This window comes from Plecotus auritus (genome assembly GCF_963455305.1).
Source record: "Plecotus auritus genome assembly, chromosome: 5".
NCBI lineage: Eukaryota > Metazoa > Chordata > Mammalia > Chiroptera > Vespertilionidae > Plecotus > Plecotus auritus.
In genome coordinates, this window is record NC_137776.1 from 14,576,947 (window position 1) to 14,590,834 (window position 13,888).

General features: G+C 44.1%; 1 protein-coding gene across 2 annotated transcripts in view; it reads left to right on the plus strand.

The window, feature by feature from the left end:
• The first annotated feature begins 2,571 nt into the window (after positions 1 to 2,571).
• The window catches only part of ADAM23 (ADAM metallopeptidase domain 23), a 154,931-nt gene continuing 143,614 nt past the window's right edge, over positions 2,572 to 13,888 (plus strand). For both annotated transcript variants that reach the window (XM_080667498.1, XM_080667499.1), the window contains exons 1-2: positions 2,572 to 3,119; positions 4,226 to 4,443. In XM_080667498.1, coding sequence (XP_080523624.1) covers positions 2,909 to 3,119; positions 4,226 to 4,443 — 429 coding nt within the window. In that variant the 5' untranslated portion in view covers positions 2,572 to 2,908. The remainder of the gene's footprint in view (positions 3,120 to 4,225; positions 4,444 to 13,888) is intronic.

Sequence of the window (13,888 nt, forward strand, 5' to 3'; positions counted from 1 at the left end):
CCTTCTTAAAAGAGAATGAGAAGCCTCGGATAGCTGACTCTGAAATAGAATTCTCTGCCCCCAGCCACGCTGCTTTAGCTGCTCTTGAATCAGAGCTGCCACCCTTGGCCCCCTGTGGGTGCTGTTGCTCTCACTCTCCCAGACGGCTCCCTGGCTCCCCGGCACCATGGCCAGCCACCGCTTTGCTGCACACCTTCTTTGACCTTGGCTTTCTGGCCAAGTAATGATTGCGTTCTAATTGCTCTTGGGAATCTGCCGTGCTACATTGCCCCAATTTTTCGCTTGCTTTCACACTTTAGGGCCCCCTTCTGCATCCCTTTCTCTACCTTCTCGCCCAGAATGTCAGCTCTGTTGAGGCAGGTGCCTTCCGAAGGTAATATTCCTACCCTTACCCTTCAATTGCTCTTGTCTAGGCCCAGTTTTCTTGCTGGTTTCAAAGCGGGTCCAGTTCTGTGCCAAAGAGGATTTCTGGTGGCTTCCTTCACTAGGCCAACTGAGGCATTTTTGTAAGCAGTATTTATCCAATGGTAAGTCCATTCTAAATGACTTAATGAGAATATTACTAAATCTGATGAATATGTCACTTAAAGAATATTTAATTCTGTTTTTAACCTCCTGCTAAATATATGGTTTAAAAACTAAACTTGCGGTAAAGTTTTCTGAGTGATTGCTCCTTTTCTGACTCACTAGCTCATTTACTGACACATCATCTTGCCCTCAGGCCTGCCTATAACCATTAAAATTCTGTAAATAAATGCAGTCTTTTTATTATAGTGCAGAAGACAACATCCTTCTTTGTAAACACGCCCACGTGGGAATTTAGCTTTTAACTGGTGGGTGGTCAGTTGGTTCAGGCTGACTCTTAGCTTTCATTTTTGGAATAGGTTTTGAGATGTTGCCACTCAATTGCAATAGATGCCTTTCAAGTAACTTTGTATCTGGGCATCTTTTGCCTTTCATTTCCTTCTCCCTTCTCATCTCTTGCACACTTCCCTTCTCCCAAGTCCCTCCTCAATATTGTATCATTGTGTCAAATATAAACTGGGAACAGCCAGCCAAGACACACTTGCCACCCCCAAGCACACTGACCTACTAGTAGGAACTACAGGGAGGTGGGGGTGTTCATTCATTCATGACATATTTTCTGACACCCTTCTTTGTGCTACAAACACCACGCTTGGTTCCAGGGAAACAATATTGAGCCAAAAGGAAAATGTTGCTGCCTTCATTTGGGGGAGGCAGCATCAGTCACAGGTTTTTATGAATAATAAATGTGTAATAAATTAATATCCTAGCTCTGATATAGAGAGGAAGAACTCATATTAGTGTTTAGCTCCCTAACAGCTGTGATCTCTGAGCCCCGTCTGTGTGTATTTCTCTCTCCCTCTCTCTCCCTCCCCTCCTCTCCCTCTCCCTTTTTGTTAAATCGGGGTGGAGAAAATGGCTAACAACACCAAGTCCTGTCATTGCTACAGTGCTTTATGCCGGTGGAATTCTTGATTCCCCCAAAGTAGATGCTATAATCTCCATTTTAAATACCAATAATGGAGTAAGACAACATTGTTATTACTCAGGCTGTCACTGGAAGGGTGAATAAATGTATGTTTGCATTATGGAGCCTAGAGGCAGAAATAGGCCACAGTCCCTCATTGAAAACCATCAGATTTAGTTAAGGCTGCTAACCCACCTAAACCAGGGACTCTGGATTTACCAGGATTGGATCTCAGAATTGGAGATGCATGCCACAAGGTTGAAAAAAACACGATGCATTTCCTAAGCCAGGTGCCACACACTCGGTCTCTAATTCCCTTTTTTCTTCCCCGCCAGAAATTCCTAAATCCCTTACGAATACGCCCAGTCCTACTTTCTGAACTTTTGAGCAAACATCTTTAGCTTCTGTTTCCCCGCAGATCCCCCAGGCACAGGCCCGGGAACAGAGGCCTGGGCGGAGCGCTCCCCCTCCCCCACCCCCCTGCGCCAGGGATCCCTGCGAAGGGGTCTGGCTCGCTGCGGGAGGCCGCTCAGCGTCAGTAGCCACCAGCCTGCCACGCGTGAACGTGCTTCCCAGCCCTGGTTCCACCCGCGGCGCGCGAGCTGAATGAGGAGCCGCGCTATTTTTACATCCCCGCTGCAATCCTTTATAGTTATTTGCAGGAAGGAAATGAAGGGAGGATTAAGAAAGAAATGCTTGGTCTTAGTTTGTGCCTGGAGGAGGGAGTGGGACTAGAGCGGTATGGGGTAGTGGAGAAGGCAGGTCGATTTCTCTGCAGATCATCCTTGTCTCTGGCCTGGAAGCCTCATTCTTTCCTTCTGGCTAATTTCCTTCTGACAACTGCCCCTCCCCCCACCTCTAGAGGTGCCACTGTCACCTCGGAGGCTGCCGGGGTTGCTGCATCACTCTGCTGCTTTTTTCTTTCCCTCTTCCTCTCCCCTCACAACAAAGCATGCGCAGTGCGTCCTGTGCCAGGCAACAGCATCAGCACCAGCATCAGGATCCGAAGCCGCGCTCGCGCTCGGCGCGCTCCCGAGGGCAGGGAGCAGGCCCGCACCGCGTGCCCGCCGCTCGCTCCCGCGCCGGCTCCGCATCCTCAGCCCCAGCAGCAGCCCCCGCAGTCGCCGAAGCGGCCGCGCCCGCCGCAGGGAGGGAGGAGCATCTGGGGAGGTTCCAAGTTGGCGGAGCAATTGGGACCCCCCCAGACTCTTCAGCGGCTGCTCGGGGAGGGCCTGAGACACGAGCAGGGCAGGGGGCACCGCCTAGTTCCTAGTCCCCGAGCCCTGAGCCTTGACCCCTGCCCGCGGCCGCACTATGCGCGCTGAGCCGGCGTGACCGGCTCCGCCCGCAGCCTCCCCGCAGCCTAGTCCGGCGCTCTCCCTGGTCATATCGAGCGGCGCCCCGGAGCTATGAGCCATGAACCCGCCCGGCAGCAGCTCCCGGCGGCCGCCCCTAGCAGGCTGCAGCTTCCCGCGAGCCTCCAGCGACCCCCGCGGCGGCCCCGCCGGCCCGGCGCCTGCCCGCGCCCTGGCCCGCGCGCCTCCCTGCCGCCTGCTCGTCCTTCTCCTGCTGCCTCCTCTCGCCGCCTCGTCCTGGCCCCGAGCCTGGGGGGCTGCTGCACCCAGCGGTGGGTATGGCCCTGGTGCCCTTTGCATTGCCTTGCCTGCGGGGCCCTGCAAAGGAAAAGAAAGGACGCGCGGGACGTGCGCTCCAGACACGTCCCGAGCTCGGCCTTTCCGCACCTCCCTGCCCGCCTCTCTACCTTTCTCATTCTCAGACCCCACTTATTCCACTCCACTTTTGGAAGTTCATTTGCGTTGCATTTACTAAAAACCCATTCTGATTACTGTCGGTCCCACTGGAAGGTATCTAGTGGGTGCTGGGCCCCTCTGTGCAACTTGGCTGAGGGGACCCCGGTGGATGGGGAATGCAACGAGGGAGCAAGTTGCTTCTTGGGTGGTGGAGCCTGACTGGGAATGCGGAAGGGTGTAATGATAACAGTGGGAATGTGTTGTTTCCTCAAATTCGCTTCTGGGTTTATTAAACCCTGCTGTTGGACTAAAAGTGGGGAAGAGAAACTTTGGAGATATAAACCTTTGGTTTGTAATTTCTCAAAATGCTTGTCATTATCATGAACAATTCAGATAATATAATGTTCCATACAATCGAAAATCAGTGAAAGCAGAAAGATGTCCTTGGCAGGATCATAAAAAGGAATTGGAGAGCTGCCAGCGTCTGCATCCCTCTATGGCAAAGGAGTTTTGCTCATCTCAAAGTTAGAAGAAAAGGGAATTGTCCTTTTTGTTAAGCGAGTCAGTTCCTATGAATTCAGCACTAGAGTTAACTTAGGCGCATTCTTAGCTCTTAGAGGGGAAACTCCTAGTCAGAGTCCCTTTGAGCTTCTGTGGACTCAGAGAAGGGTCACAGCCCCTCCAGCCCCCACCCCATACTTAGAAGTCTAGATTTGAGACTGGTTAGAAATATACGTACAAAACATAAATCAAAATAAACAGTACATTACTGTATAAGCCTTGTTGGTTGTTAAACTTATCCAGGCCACTTCACTGTTGCCATAACTTGCTTTCCAGTGTGTCCACTTCTCACCTGCTTATCAATAGGAAACTTTGTTTTTGCCATTAATGGGAAAATGCACTGTGGTACTTACGAATTTATAGGATGTATATGTGTGTGTTTGTGTATGTTTGTGCCTCCTGCCCCCTTTTCCCCAACCAGCTCCACTTTGGAATGAAACTGCAGAAAAAAAATTGGGAGTCCTGGCAGATGAAGACAACACATTGCAACAGAATAGCAGCAGTAACACCAGTCACAGCAATGTCATGCAGAAAGAAATCACACTGCCTTCAAGACTGGTCTATTACATCAACCAAGACTCCGAAAGCCCTTACCATGTTCTTGACACAAAGGCAAGGCACCAGCAAAAACATAACAAGGTAGGCAGGGCCCTGGGTATGCAAAAGTAGCTGCCACGAAGAGTTACTTTTGATTTGATGTTCTGCCAGAATCTGAATTCACACGTTTTACTGAAGCGTTTTATTAGGCAATCAGTTAACATCACGATAGGGCAGAAACTGGAGGGACTTAACCTGGGCTGTTTTGGAAGAGATTGCTCTTTCTCCTCTCTGACTCTGAGCCGGAATTGGAATTTTCTCAGTGGCCTCATAAATGTAGCAGCTGACATGTGGTCCCTGTATCTTTCAGGTGCATTGGACACTGAATAATCGTAAAGGGACTATGTTTATGATCCTGACTTACATCTGTGAGGCTTCATGTAAGGGTGCAGCATGCTCCCTCCCATGATGACAAGTGCTTTACAGTCTGGACACAGACGATTGTAAGATGAGGCTGTTTGGCTGCAGATTACATAGAAGTTGAATATTTAAATTTAAGCAACTTCTCTCTCTCTCTCTTTAATGAATCAATAGGAAAAAATACTTTGTCTTATATTTTCAGTAGGTAAAGAAATTGACATTTAAAAAGACTATGGTGACTATAAAACCATTTATACACTATAGCGACTGGTTTCGGTCAATATAATCCTTCAGACTTTACCTGCATTCGCTGTAAGTGGTCGCTTTACTTTTTTCAGGTTGGTTCAGAGAGTGGCCCTGAAGGTGGGGAAGGGGGAGGTGCTTGACATCCGAAGACTTTAAGGGACTTTTCCCTTGCTTACTATTCTTTATTTGAGTTCATAGTGTTTTGGACCCCAGCAGATTAACACATTGGGTTATCAGTGCCTCTGCTCTTCATCAGGAGCAGAAAATTGAGTCTGTAGGTCAGATATTTTCCTTTGGATTATCTCTGTTTAGTTGAGAAGAACAGTAACTGTCTAAACACCCAGAACTTTATTTATTTATTTATTTATTTATTTATTTATTTATTTATTTATTTTTATTAAGGTATTATATGTGTACATATCTTACCATTGCCCCCCCCCACTCCCATACATGCCCTCACCCCCCAATGTTTTGCATCCGTTGGTTACTCTTATATGCATGCATATAAGTCCTTCAGTTGATCTCTTATTTCCCCCACCTCTCCCTAACCTTCCCGCTGTAATTTGACAGTCTGTTTGATGCTTTACTGCCTCTGTATCTATCTTTTTGTTCATCAGTTTATAATGTTTTTCATTATCCACAAATGAGTGAGATCATGTGGTATTTTTCTTTCATTGACTGGCTTATTTCACTTAGCATAATGTTCTCTAATTCCATCCAGGTGCCTACAAATGGTAAGAATTCCTTCTTTTTTATGGCAGCATAGTATTCCATTGTGTAGATGTACCATAGTTTTCTGATCCAGTCATCTGCTGACGGGCATCTAGGCTGTTTCCAGATTAAACACCCAGAACTTTAGAAAAGTATCTGTGGTTTACATTATTGTTTTTATTAGTCTTCTAAAATAGAGGTAAATGGTAATTATTTATCAGATGGGGAGTTAGAAATGTAAGGCTTTGAAGGGAACTGTCCCAAGATTGTAAAACAGCTCATATAAAAATTCAGAAGGCCTGAGTATTTAAGTTTTACAAGCCAGGTTCCTGAGAAATGCTTCCTTTGTACTGATTATTATTGGAGAAGTTAATTTTGTTTCACAAGATTATGAAGTCGCTGCTACCCACCTCGGCTGAGATGAATGGGTCTCTGATTTTACAGTCCTCTTCCCACCAGCTCCTATGTCACGGCAAGGGTTGATTCCTGGACCATGTCTACCCATTTGTCTTGTTTATAGGAGTGGTGTCTTTACAATAGAAGAGTCCAGCGCTGTCTCCATGAATGCTTTGAGGCCCTTTTTATGGCTTTCCTAATTAAAGAGACCTTCTATGGTTAAGTGGTGAGTTCTCAAACTCCAGTGTCTTTGCATAAGATATTGGAGGAAGTGATAAAAACCGCCTCAAAGGCTATTTTAAAGAATGCCCAAGCCCTCCTGAGCTGAGACTTGGAAGAAATTTCAGGGGAACTTCTTTGTAACTCAGGTGTTGGAGGCTATGAGTGATGCCTGTCTTAGAGTGTAACCTTGTGTGGTGGCTTTGTTGGTAGTACATGGTTGGACTACAATAGGTCTGAATGTCTATGATAATAGGTTTGTTAAAACTCCACCCACCACGCATGCTGAAGAATACAGTTTTCACTGTGCACCTCATACTTGTTGTTGGAATGGTTCTACCTCTCCACTTTCATTCCCCAGGATAGTTGGGCTTCTTTTATCTGAAAAAGATGTTTACAGAGAAATTATATTTGAAAGCACTTTTTTATTAACTTAAGTCAATAAACATTTGTTGCATGTTTCTATGTGCAAAGTACTATGCTGTGGATTCAGAGATAAGAGGTAAAGGGTACCAGGAGAAATAAGACATAGTATGGTTTCCAGGAGACACGAAAATGAGATCAGCAACATTCTAAAAAGTGCTCCTATACGGTTATAAACTGTTCTTCTTAAATGGCACAGTCCCTGAAATTTCCCTTTGTGTTCTGTGATTTCACTCTTACTTCTGTTTTCAAGCATCTCGTGAATTAGTTGACAAAAAGAGTTTCCAATGCTTTCTGCTTGTATCTTGATGACTTGCCTAATAATAGTGATGATAAACTTGTTAGTTTTGCTGCTTTGCAAATGCTTCAGTAAGAGAAGTACAGAATTTCACCATTTTTGATTTTATAAGTTTTGGTTTTAATATCTCTGTAGTATGTACCTTTCTTTCATCCCTGATTTCATTGCACTCAAGCACATTTTAATCAGTGTTTGAGAAATGCTGAATCACTGCTGTTCTCCTGGATTCTCATAGTTTGGGGGTAGACGTGGAGAGGTAAAGTCCTAGATATAGGTTGCAAGGCAGAGCGCTGTATTTATTTCGTATTCAGTGTTGATCAGGCCTTATTACTTTGCAGCTGTGAAAGTTAAAAGGTTTAACTCTTTCAAAATTGGTGAGTTCAAGAGCAGATGGTACAGAACACCTCTGTAATACCAGTGTTTTTGAAAACCTTAAGGTTTTCCTTGTGGAATTGTTAATGGCAAATATTAGAGGTAAACCTCGGTTCTTGAGTTAGGCGAAGAAAGAATTCAGAGCAAAGAACTCTGATGCAAGAGAAAGTTTATTTAGAAAGTCACAGAGGTTGAAGAAGTGAGCCAGCTGGGCTGTATGGACTTAGGAAACAAGTTACAGAGGCAAAAGAAGGGCCCTTGGAACTTGGTAGAAAGAAAGCATAGGTACCTGCCTGAGAAAGAAAGTGCAGACATGAGACAAGAGAGAGAGAGAGAGAGAGAGAGAGAGAGAGAGAGAGAGAAAGAGAGAGAGAGAAAGAGAGAAAGAAACATCACACAAGTGTACCCTGTGCCCTTCATCTTAAGGATTTTTATTTGTTTTTTCAAAGGCGAAAATTTTAGGTGAGGTCTCTGGGGGATCTCAATAGAATATTTATTAGCCTTCCAATTGTGTCCTTTCAGGGTCGTGGTTTCTACTGATTGGTGGACACTAGGGTCATGGTTTCTACTGATTGGTGGACACTACGATAGAGGGTTATTAGTCATTATATATGGTCCTGATGCCAGCCAGCCCTGGTGTTGCTTGGTCTGGTTTTGCTGTTCTCCTGGGCTTGGAGCTAAAACACAATTGAGGCCTAGATATTATCTCCAGTTTGACCAAAACTCTGTCTCTGGGTCTATAGACCCAAGGTTTTGTTTCTAAGATTATTTGATACCTATTAGAATCTCATTGTCCTAATGCTTAATGCTTAAGGGAGTGGTCATGCAAGGACTTGTGTGGAAGTTGTCTGAGGCTGTTCTCTGGTTCCTTGTTCCTCCTTTAAGGGAGTCTAAACTGGATGACTAGCATACACTAGGGGAGAAAAAGTCACCCTGAGGGTCAGGTCCTAGCCGATAATAGTTGTTTTCTCTAGTGTTGCCTGTTGCTAGGTACCCAGGACTTTCTTCCTGGTGACATTTTGTATCTGGCCTGTTGTTCCTGCTCTGTTCATGCCTGTCTAACTGCCTACTCTATCAGAATCTTTTTCTTTAAAAAAAAAAGTGTTTTGATTGATTTCAGCGAAAGGAAGAGAGAAGGAGAGAGAGATAGAAACATCAATGATGAGAGAGAATCATTGTTTGGCTGCCTCCTGCACGCCGCCTACTGGGGATCGAGCCTACAACCCGGGCATGTACCCTGTCTGGGAATTGAACCCTGACCTCCTGATTCATGGGTCGATGCTCAACCACTGAGCAATACTGGCTGGGCTCTATCAGAATCCTTTTATCTCCAGATAGGGTGATAGATGACTTATTTGTCCAAAGTACTCCGTTTTTGAGAGTGAAAGGGCACACTTAATAATTATTCCAGGACAATAGGCATAAACCAAGATGGTCCAGAGAAGAGGGGGAATGTGGTCACCTCAGTTCTAGGTAGTTACTGGTTTTTGGTGCTTATTCAAAGTCAAGTTTCTTCATAGTTTATTTTCTTTTCTGATGATTTATTGTAAATTTTTTTACTAGCTAAGATGTCAGTTTACCATGTAGAAGTATTAGGGTCTGAAATGGAAAAATTTAGTTTTGCTTTTTTACCAAGACATATGTTCTTCATTTGTAGATACTTTTATGAACATAAACAGAATTTTTATGGTTACTAAACATAAGCATTTTATTAACCACTAATGCAATATATTAATAAAATGGAACATACAGTTAAAAAGAGAGAAAAACTATTTAGATTCCTTCATTCATTCATTTAATCTGAGAGAATTTTTTGAGGTCTGTTCCTAAGAAAGTTAATTAATCTGTGGGGGAGGAAAAATAATTATTTTCTCTACCCTACTAGGTACTTGGCTGAGACACACACTATGTTAAAAGTCAGATTAACAGGAGAACAACAAACAGAAATTTAAAGCATGTTACGTAGGAGAGGCCCAGGAAAACTGAGTAACTCTTCAAAATGGCCCATGCCATCACCTTAAATAACATCTCCTGCTAAAGACAAGATCTTGGAGTTGGGGAACCAGTTGTGGGAGGGTACAGGGAAAGCACAATAAACAAGGTTAAGGTTGTTATTTATTTCAACCTTAGGGTTGAAATTTCAGGGGAACTTCTTTGTAACTCAGGTGTTTGAGGCTATGAGTGATGCCTGTCTTATAGTCTAACCTTGTGTGGTTGCTTGGTTGGTAGTACATGGTTGGACTACAATATGTAGTCACCCTCTTCTTCCTGCTACATAGAGGGAGACAGTGGTGGTATATTCTGCTCCTGTTCACACCTTTTCCTGAAACTTTCCTTTACTCAAAAAGTATTGGCCCTGTATCCTACTGTCTTAGGATTCTTTTCTCTTCCACGTGAGAAGGGATGGATGAGGTACACTGTGCATAGCACAGGGTCTGGGGAAGATGAATGTCATCTCTTTGGACTAGTTAGCTTGCTTATGCTCAGTCTTTTGTTACTTATCTGCTGTGCTGGGGAGACAGAGCTGGTGTTTTGAATTAAGAATATGCAGACCATGTCCAACTGAAAGAGAGGGCACAAGCCACCCACACATGGTAGGCAGGTAGTTCCCTCAGCCTCTGAGCTCCCACTTTGGGGAAGTGAAACCCACGGGGTCTCTCTGATTGAAGGTTCAGTTTTAGTACACTCACACAAAGGAGTAGTCAAAGATGTATTACAGATTCCCAAAGCAGGAATGGGGTGGGGAGGCAGTGAGCTGGGGGAAGGGCAGTCCTCCATCCCAGGTCCCATCCCAGGTTCCGAGCCATCAGGAGACAGAGAGCAAGGTGGCCAGCCCCTATTACTCCAGGTGGTTGGGCTGAGGTTACTAACTTCTCTCAGGCTTAATTCTAAGTAACTATTTTAAAAGGTGTAAAAGCCAAGTGGGACCCTATGGCGGGAATCCTAAAGTCTTCATCTAAATGTTCAGACCTTGGGTGTGAGCAGAGTTGTCATACTGTAAAATGCTTATGCAGCAGCTCAGGAAAACAAAAGTTGTTTTCTCAACATCCCTACTCCCTAACACCCCAGGCCGAAGAGAGAGAAGAGAGATGTCTGAATTAATTTAGATCATGATGGTCATCATTACTTGCTACTCTACTTCAAAGCCAGGTCCACATTCTGAATCATGCAGAAGCCAGCTGCCCCCTTGTTCTGGGTGTGGGACAGCAGAAAGACACACAGGGTCCTTTCTCAGAATTGGTAGAATGGCAGCCATTAGGTTACAGGACAATATAAACTTCTGTTTTGGCTTCAACAGCCTTCCCCAATTTTCTAGGTCTTCCTAAGCACCTAGGAGAACATTGCAGTCTATGGAATTCAGGCTTGTAGTGGTTTTACTTGTAATGTCTGGCATATAGTAGGCTGTCAGTAAATATCTGTTGAAGGAATTGATGATTAAACACTCATATGTTAGAAAGAGTGCAGCGCTTTCTGTGCAATTTTATGTTATAATCAAATTGACCTTCAAAAGAGCCTCAAGTTGCTGTTAAGTATTTGACAGAACAGTAGGAGAGGTAATTGTGTGTGTGTGTTTGTGTGTGTGTGTGTGTTTTAGCACTGCATAAATCACACCTTCACAGTTCTTAGGTTATCCCTATCACTGACACCACCACAATTAACGTGGCTAATCAAGAGCTGACCATGTGGTAGTTGCTGTCATTGTCATGGGTTACTTCTCAGTGTTGGAGCAACATTGGAGCAAGAGGTGTCCACTCACACAGTACCTAGTAAATTGGATTTGTATCTGTCAACGGTTAAGTTCTGTTTGGGTCAGCAAACATTTATTGAAGACTTGTTTTGAATCAGGCACCATGCTGGACTCTGGTAAAAGTGACGAAAAAAACCATTTAGTCCCTGCTTTTGCTCATAACTTGATGGGCATCAGAAAAAGGCAGCTGGTGCTACATGGTTGATGTCAGTGCAGTTGCTAGTTGCAAGAACCAAAGGTTGTGGGCACCTAGGAAAGTCAAAGAAAGACTCACAGAGGAAGAAACAATTGAGCTGGCTCTAACTAGCCATTAGGAGGTAAGTTTTGGGGAGAGGGGCCCACAGAGTCAGAGGCAAAGGCTCTGGTCGGCTGGGCGGTGGTAGGGAATTTGATGTGGTGAATGTGAGATGGAGAAACCCAAGAGTGGGAAATGTGAAAGAATTGGGCATTAATGTTACATTTGTAGTCAATTAAAGAAAACCAATTCCTCTGGAAACCCAATAATGTATGTGTTTATAGATGTAGCCGTTGAGATTCATAGTTAGTGTCTTCAAAAGGACAAACAGCTAGGAAGTATCTGTCAGGATTTGAACACAGGTCCTGTCTTGGCAGAGCTTGTGCTGCAGAGTAGGGTGTGTTGGGAGTGGCAGGTAATGAATGTGAAATGTTGTGAAGGCTGTAACAGATGAGGGGTTTGGATTTATTCCCTATCAAATGGTTAAATCCTGAGAAGGCAGGAGGTAAGCACATCGTTGATTGAGCATTGATTTATGGCCAATTCTGTGGCTCCTCAGGGAATTGATCTTCTAGTGGGAAGAGACAGACCATAAACACAACAAGAACAACAACAACATAAAGATTTCAGATATTGACAAGTGCTCGAAGAAGAAGATGTAAGAGTAGATATGGTAGAGGATGTGGGTGGGATGATTTCTCTTGAAAAGTCAGAAGAGTGGGCCTATGATCTTGGGTGGAAGTAACCCATCTACTGTTCCTCCTTGTAGATGGGGGTGGGCATGAGCCTTTTCTTCAGTCCCCTCCACTCCTTGTTACCTAACACCCTTCTTCATTTTTGTTACTTGCCTGGTCTCTGGAAGTGTTTGAGTTTGGACCCTGGTCTTTGATTCTTCTCTTTCTAGAGTCTGGACCATTTGTGATCATCTCAGCCTGGATTGATTTGCCTGCTTCCATGCTTCCCAACAGGCCAAGGCTAAGCTGTGCTGTTGAAAGTCTTGCTTCAGCGTGTATTCCTACACAACATTTTCTGCTCTCTGCTCATCGGTTGACTTATTCTGGCTGACTATATAACAACTCCTGTCATTCTGTCTTTACTTATTCTCAGTTTTTGTTTTTCTTAACATATTAGGCCACTGTCCTTCTCTCGGCAGCCAGTCAAAAAGCAACCCAGGAGCACTTACTTGCCTGTTGGCATTGCCCAGGGTTGGGGGCATCACTCTTCTGAAGGAGTCAGACAGGATGAGAGCTGTCCTTCCTGCCTTGCTCCTTTTTCTCAGCGGTACCGCTGCTTTCCTCGCCCTCTGAGAGTGAACCTTCCGAGTCATCTTTGACTCTTCTCTCGCCTTCATCTTCTGTCTCTAGTCACTTATTAAGCCTTGACGTTTCTCCCTTGAATCTATCCCTCCTTCTCTCTCTGTATTGTGTTCTTGTCATCGCCCGTTGTTTCTCCCTCGCTGTCAGTTCATCAGTCCCACTGCTGACAGATTAATCTTCGTGGAACACTTATTTCTCACGTGACTCCCTTTATCCTCATGCAACAAGCATAATGTCAGCTAGATGCATTTTACTTGTGGAGTGAAGGAGAGACTGAAGCGCTCTAGAAAAGCTGCCGCTCTCCTCCATATACTACACGTTGTTCTCCTTTTAGCATTTTTTCCAGGCCTGTTTACCCAAAGGTCAGTCCCTGGCAGGAGGCAATTTTGTCTGGACGATCCCATTCATTTCTGTCCAGATTCTGGGACTAGTTATGGAAATCCCTTGTGATCAGTGATAACAGCTTAACCTGTCAGTAGTATGTTCTCAGGCTTTTGTTTTAGGTTTAAAATACGGTTAAATTCCTGCTTCAGAAGATTCTGTCGTCTCCATCTTTAAGACCTGAGTAATTAATTGCTCCTAGTATATGTTTGCTGAATGAAAATATTTTATTCCTCTCAAAAATGTACATAATCATAAGGCTTTATTCGCACAAAGTGCTTAATTCACAAGTGACGTGGGTACCCTTTAACCTTATGAAAGACTCATTGATTCACATAATTCACTCATTCAAATCCACTGAGCATGTGATTTTTGCAGTTTTTACAAAGGAGTCTTTGTATTTAGAATTTATATAAATTAAGAACAATTTTAATCAAGTCTAATGTGAGGAACTCTACTATAAAAGAATAGATCCAGTTATCATATTTTACTCAGAATAATGAGCTGTTAAATCAATCATGTTCATTCATAACAAATTAGGATAAAGTGTTTGCTTTTTATAGAGGAACGTGAGAGGTGCATTTCCCATTACCGGGCACTCGTCTGGGACAGAGCCAAACCTGTGGATTGGCTTGATGCTCCAAAGAAGGTTCTGTTATATAGGTGTCTTCTCTGGCTGAGGAGTAGACAGAGGCTACTTTCTGCATCTGGAAAATTACAAGTTAATGGATTAAGGCACTACTTTCCATTTTATTGTGAAATACATTTATTTGTTAACAAGT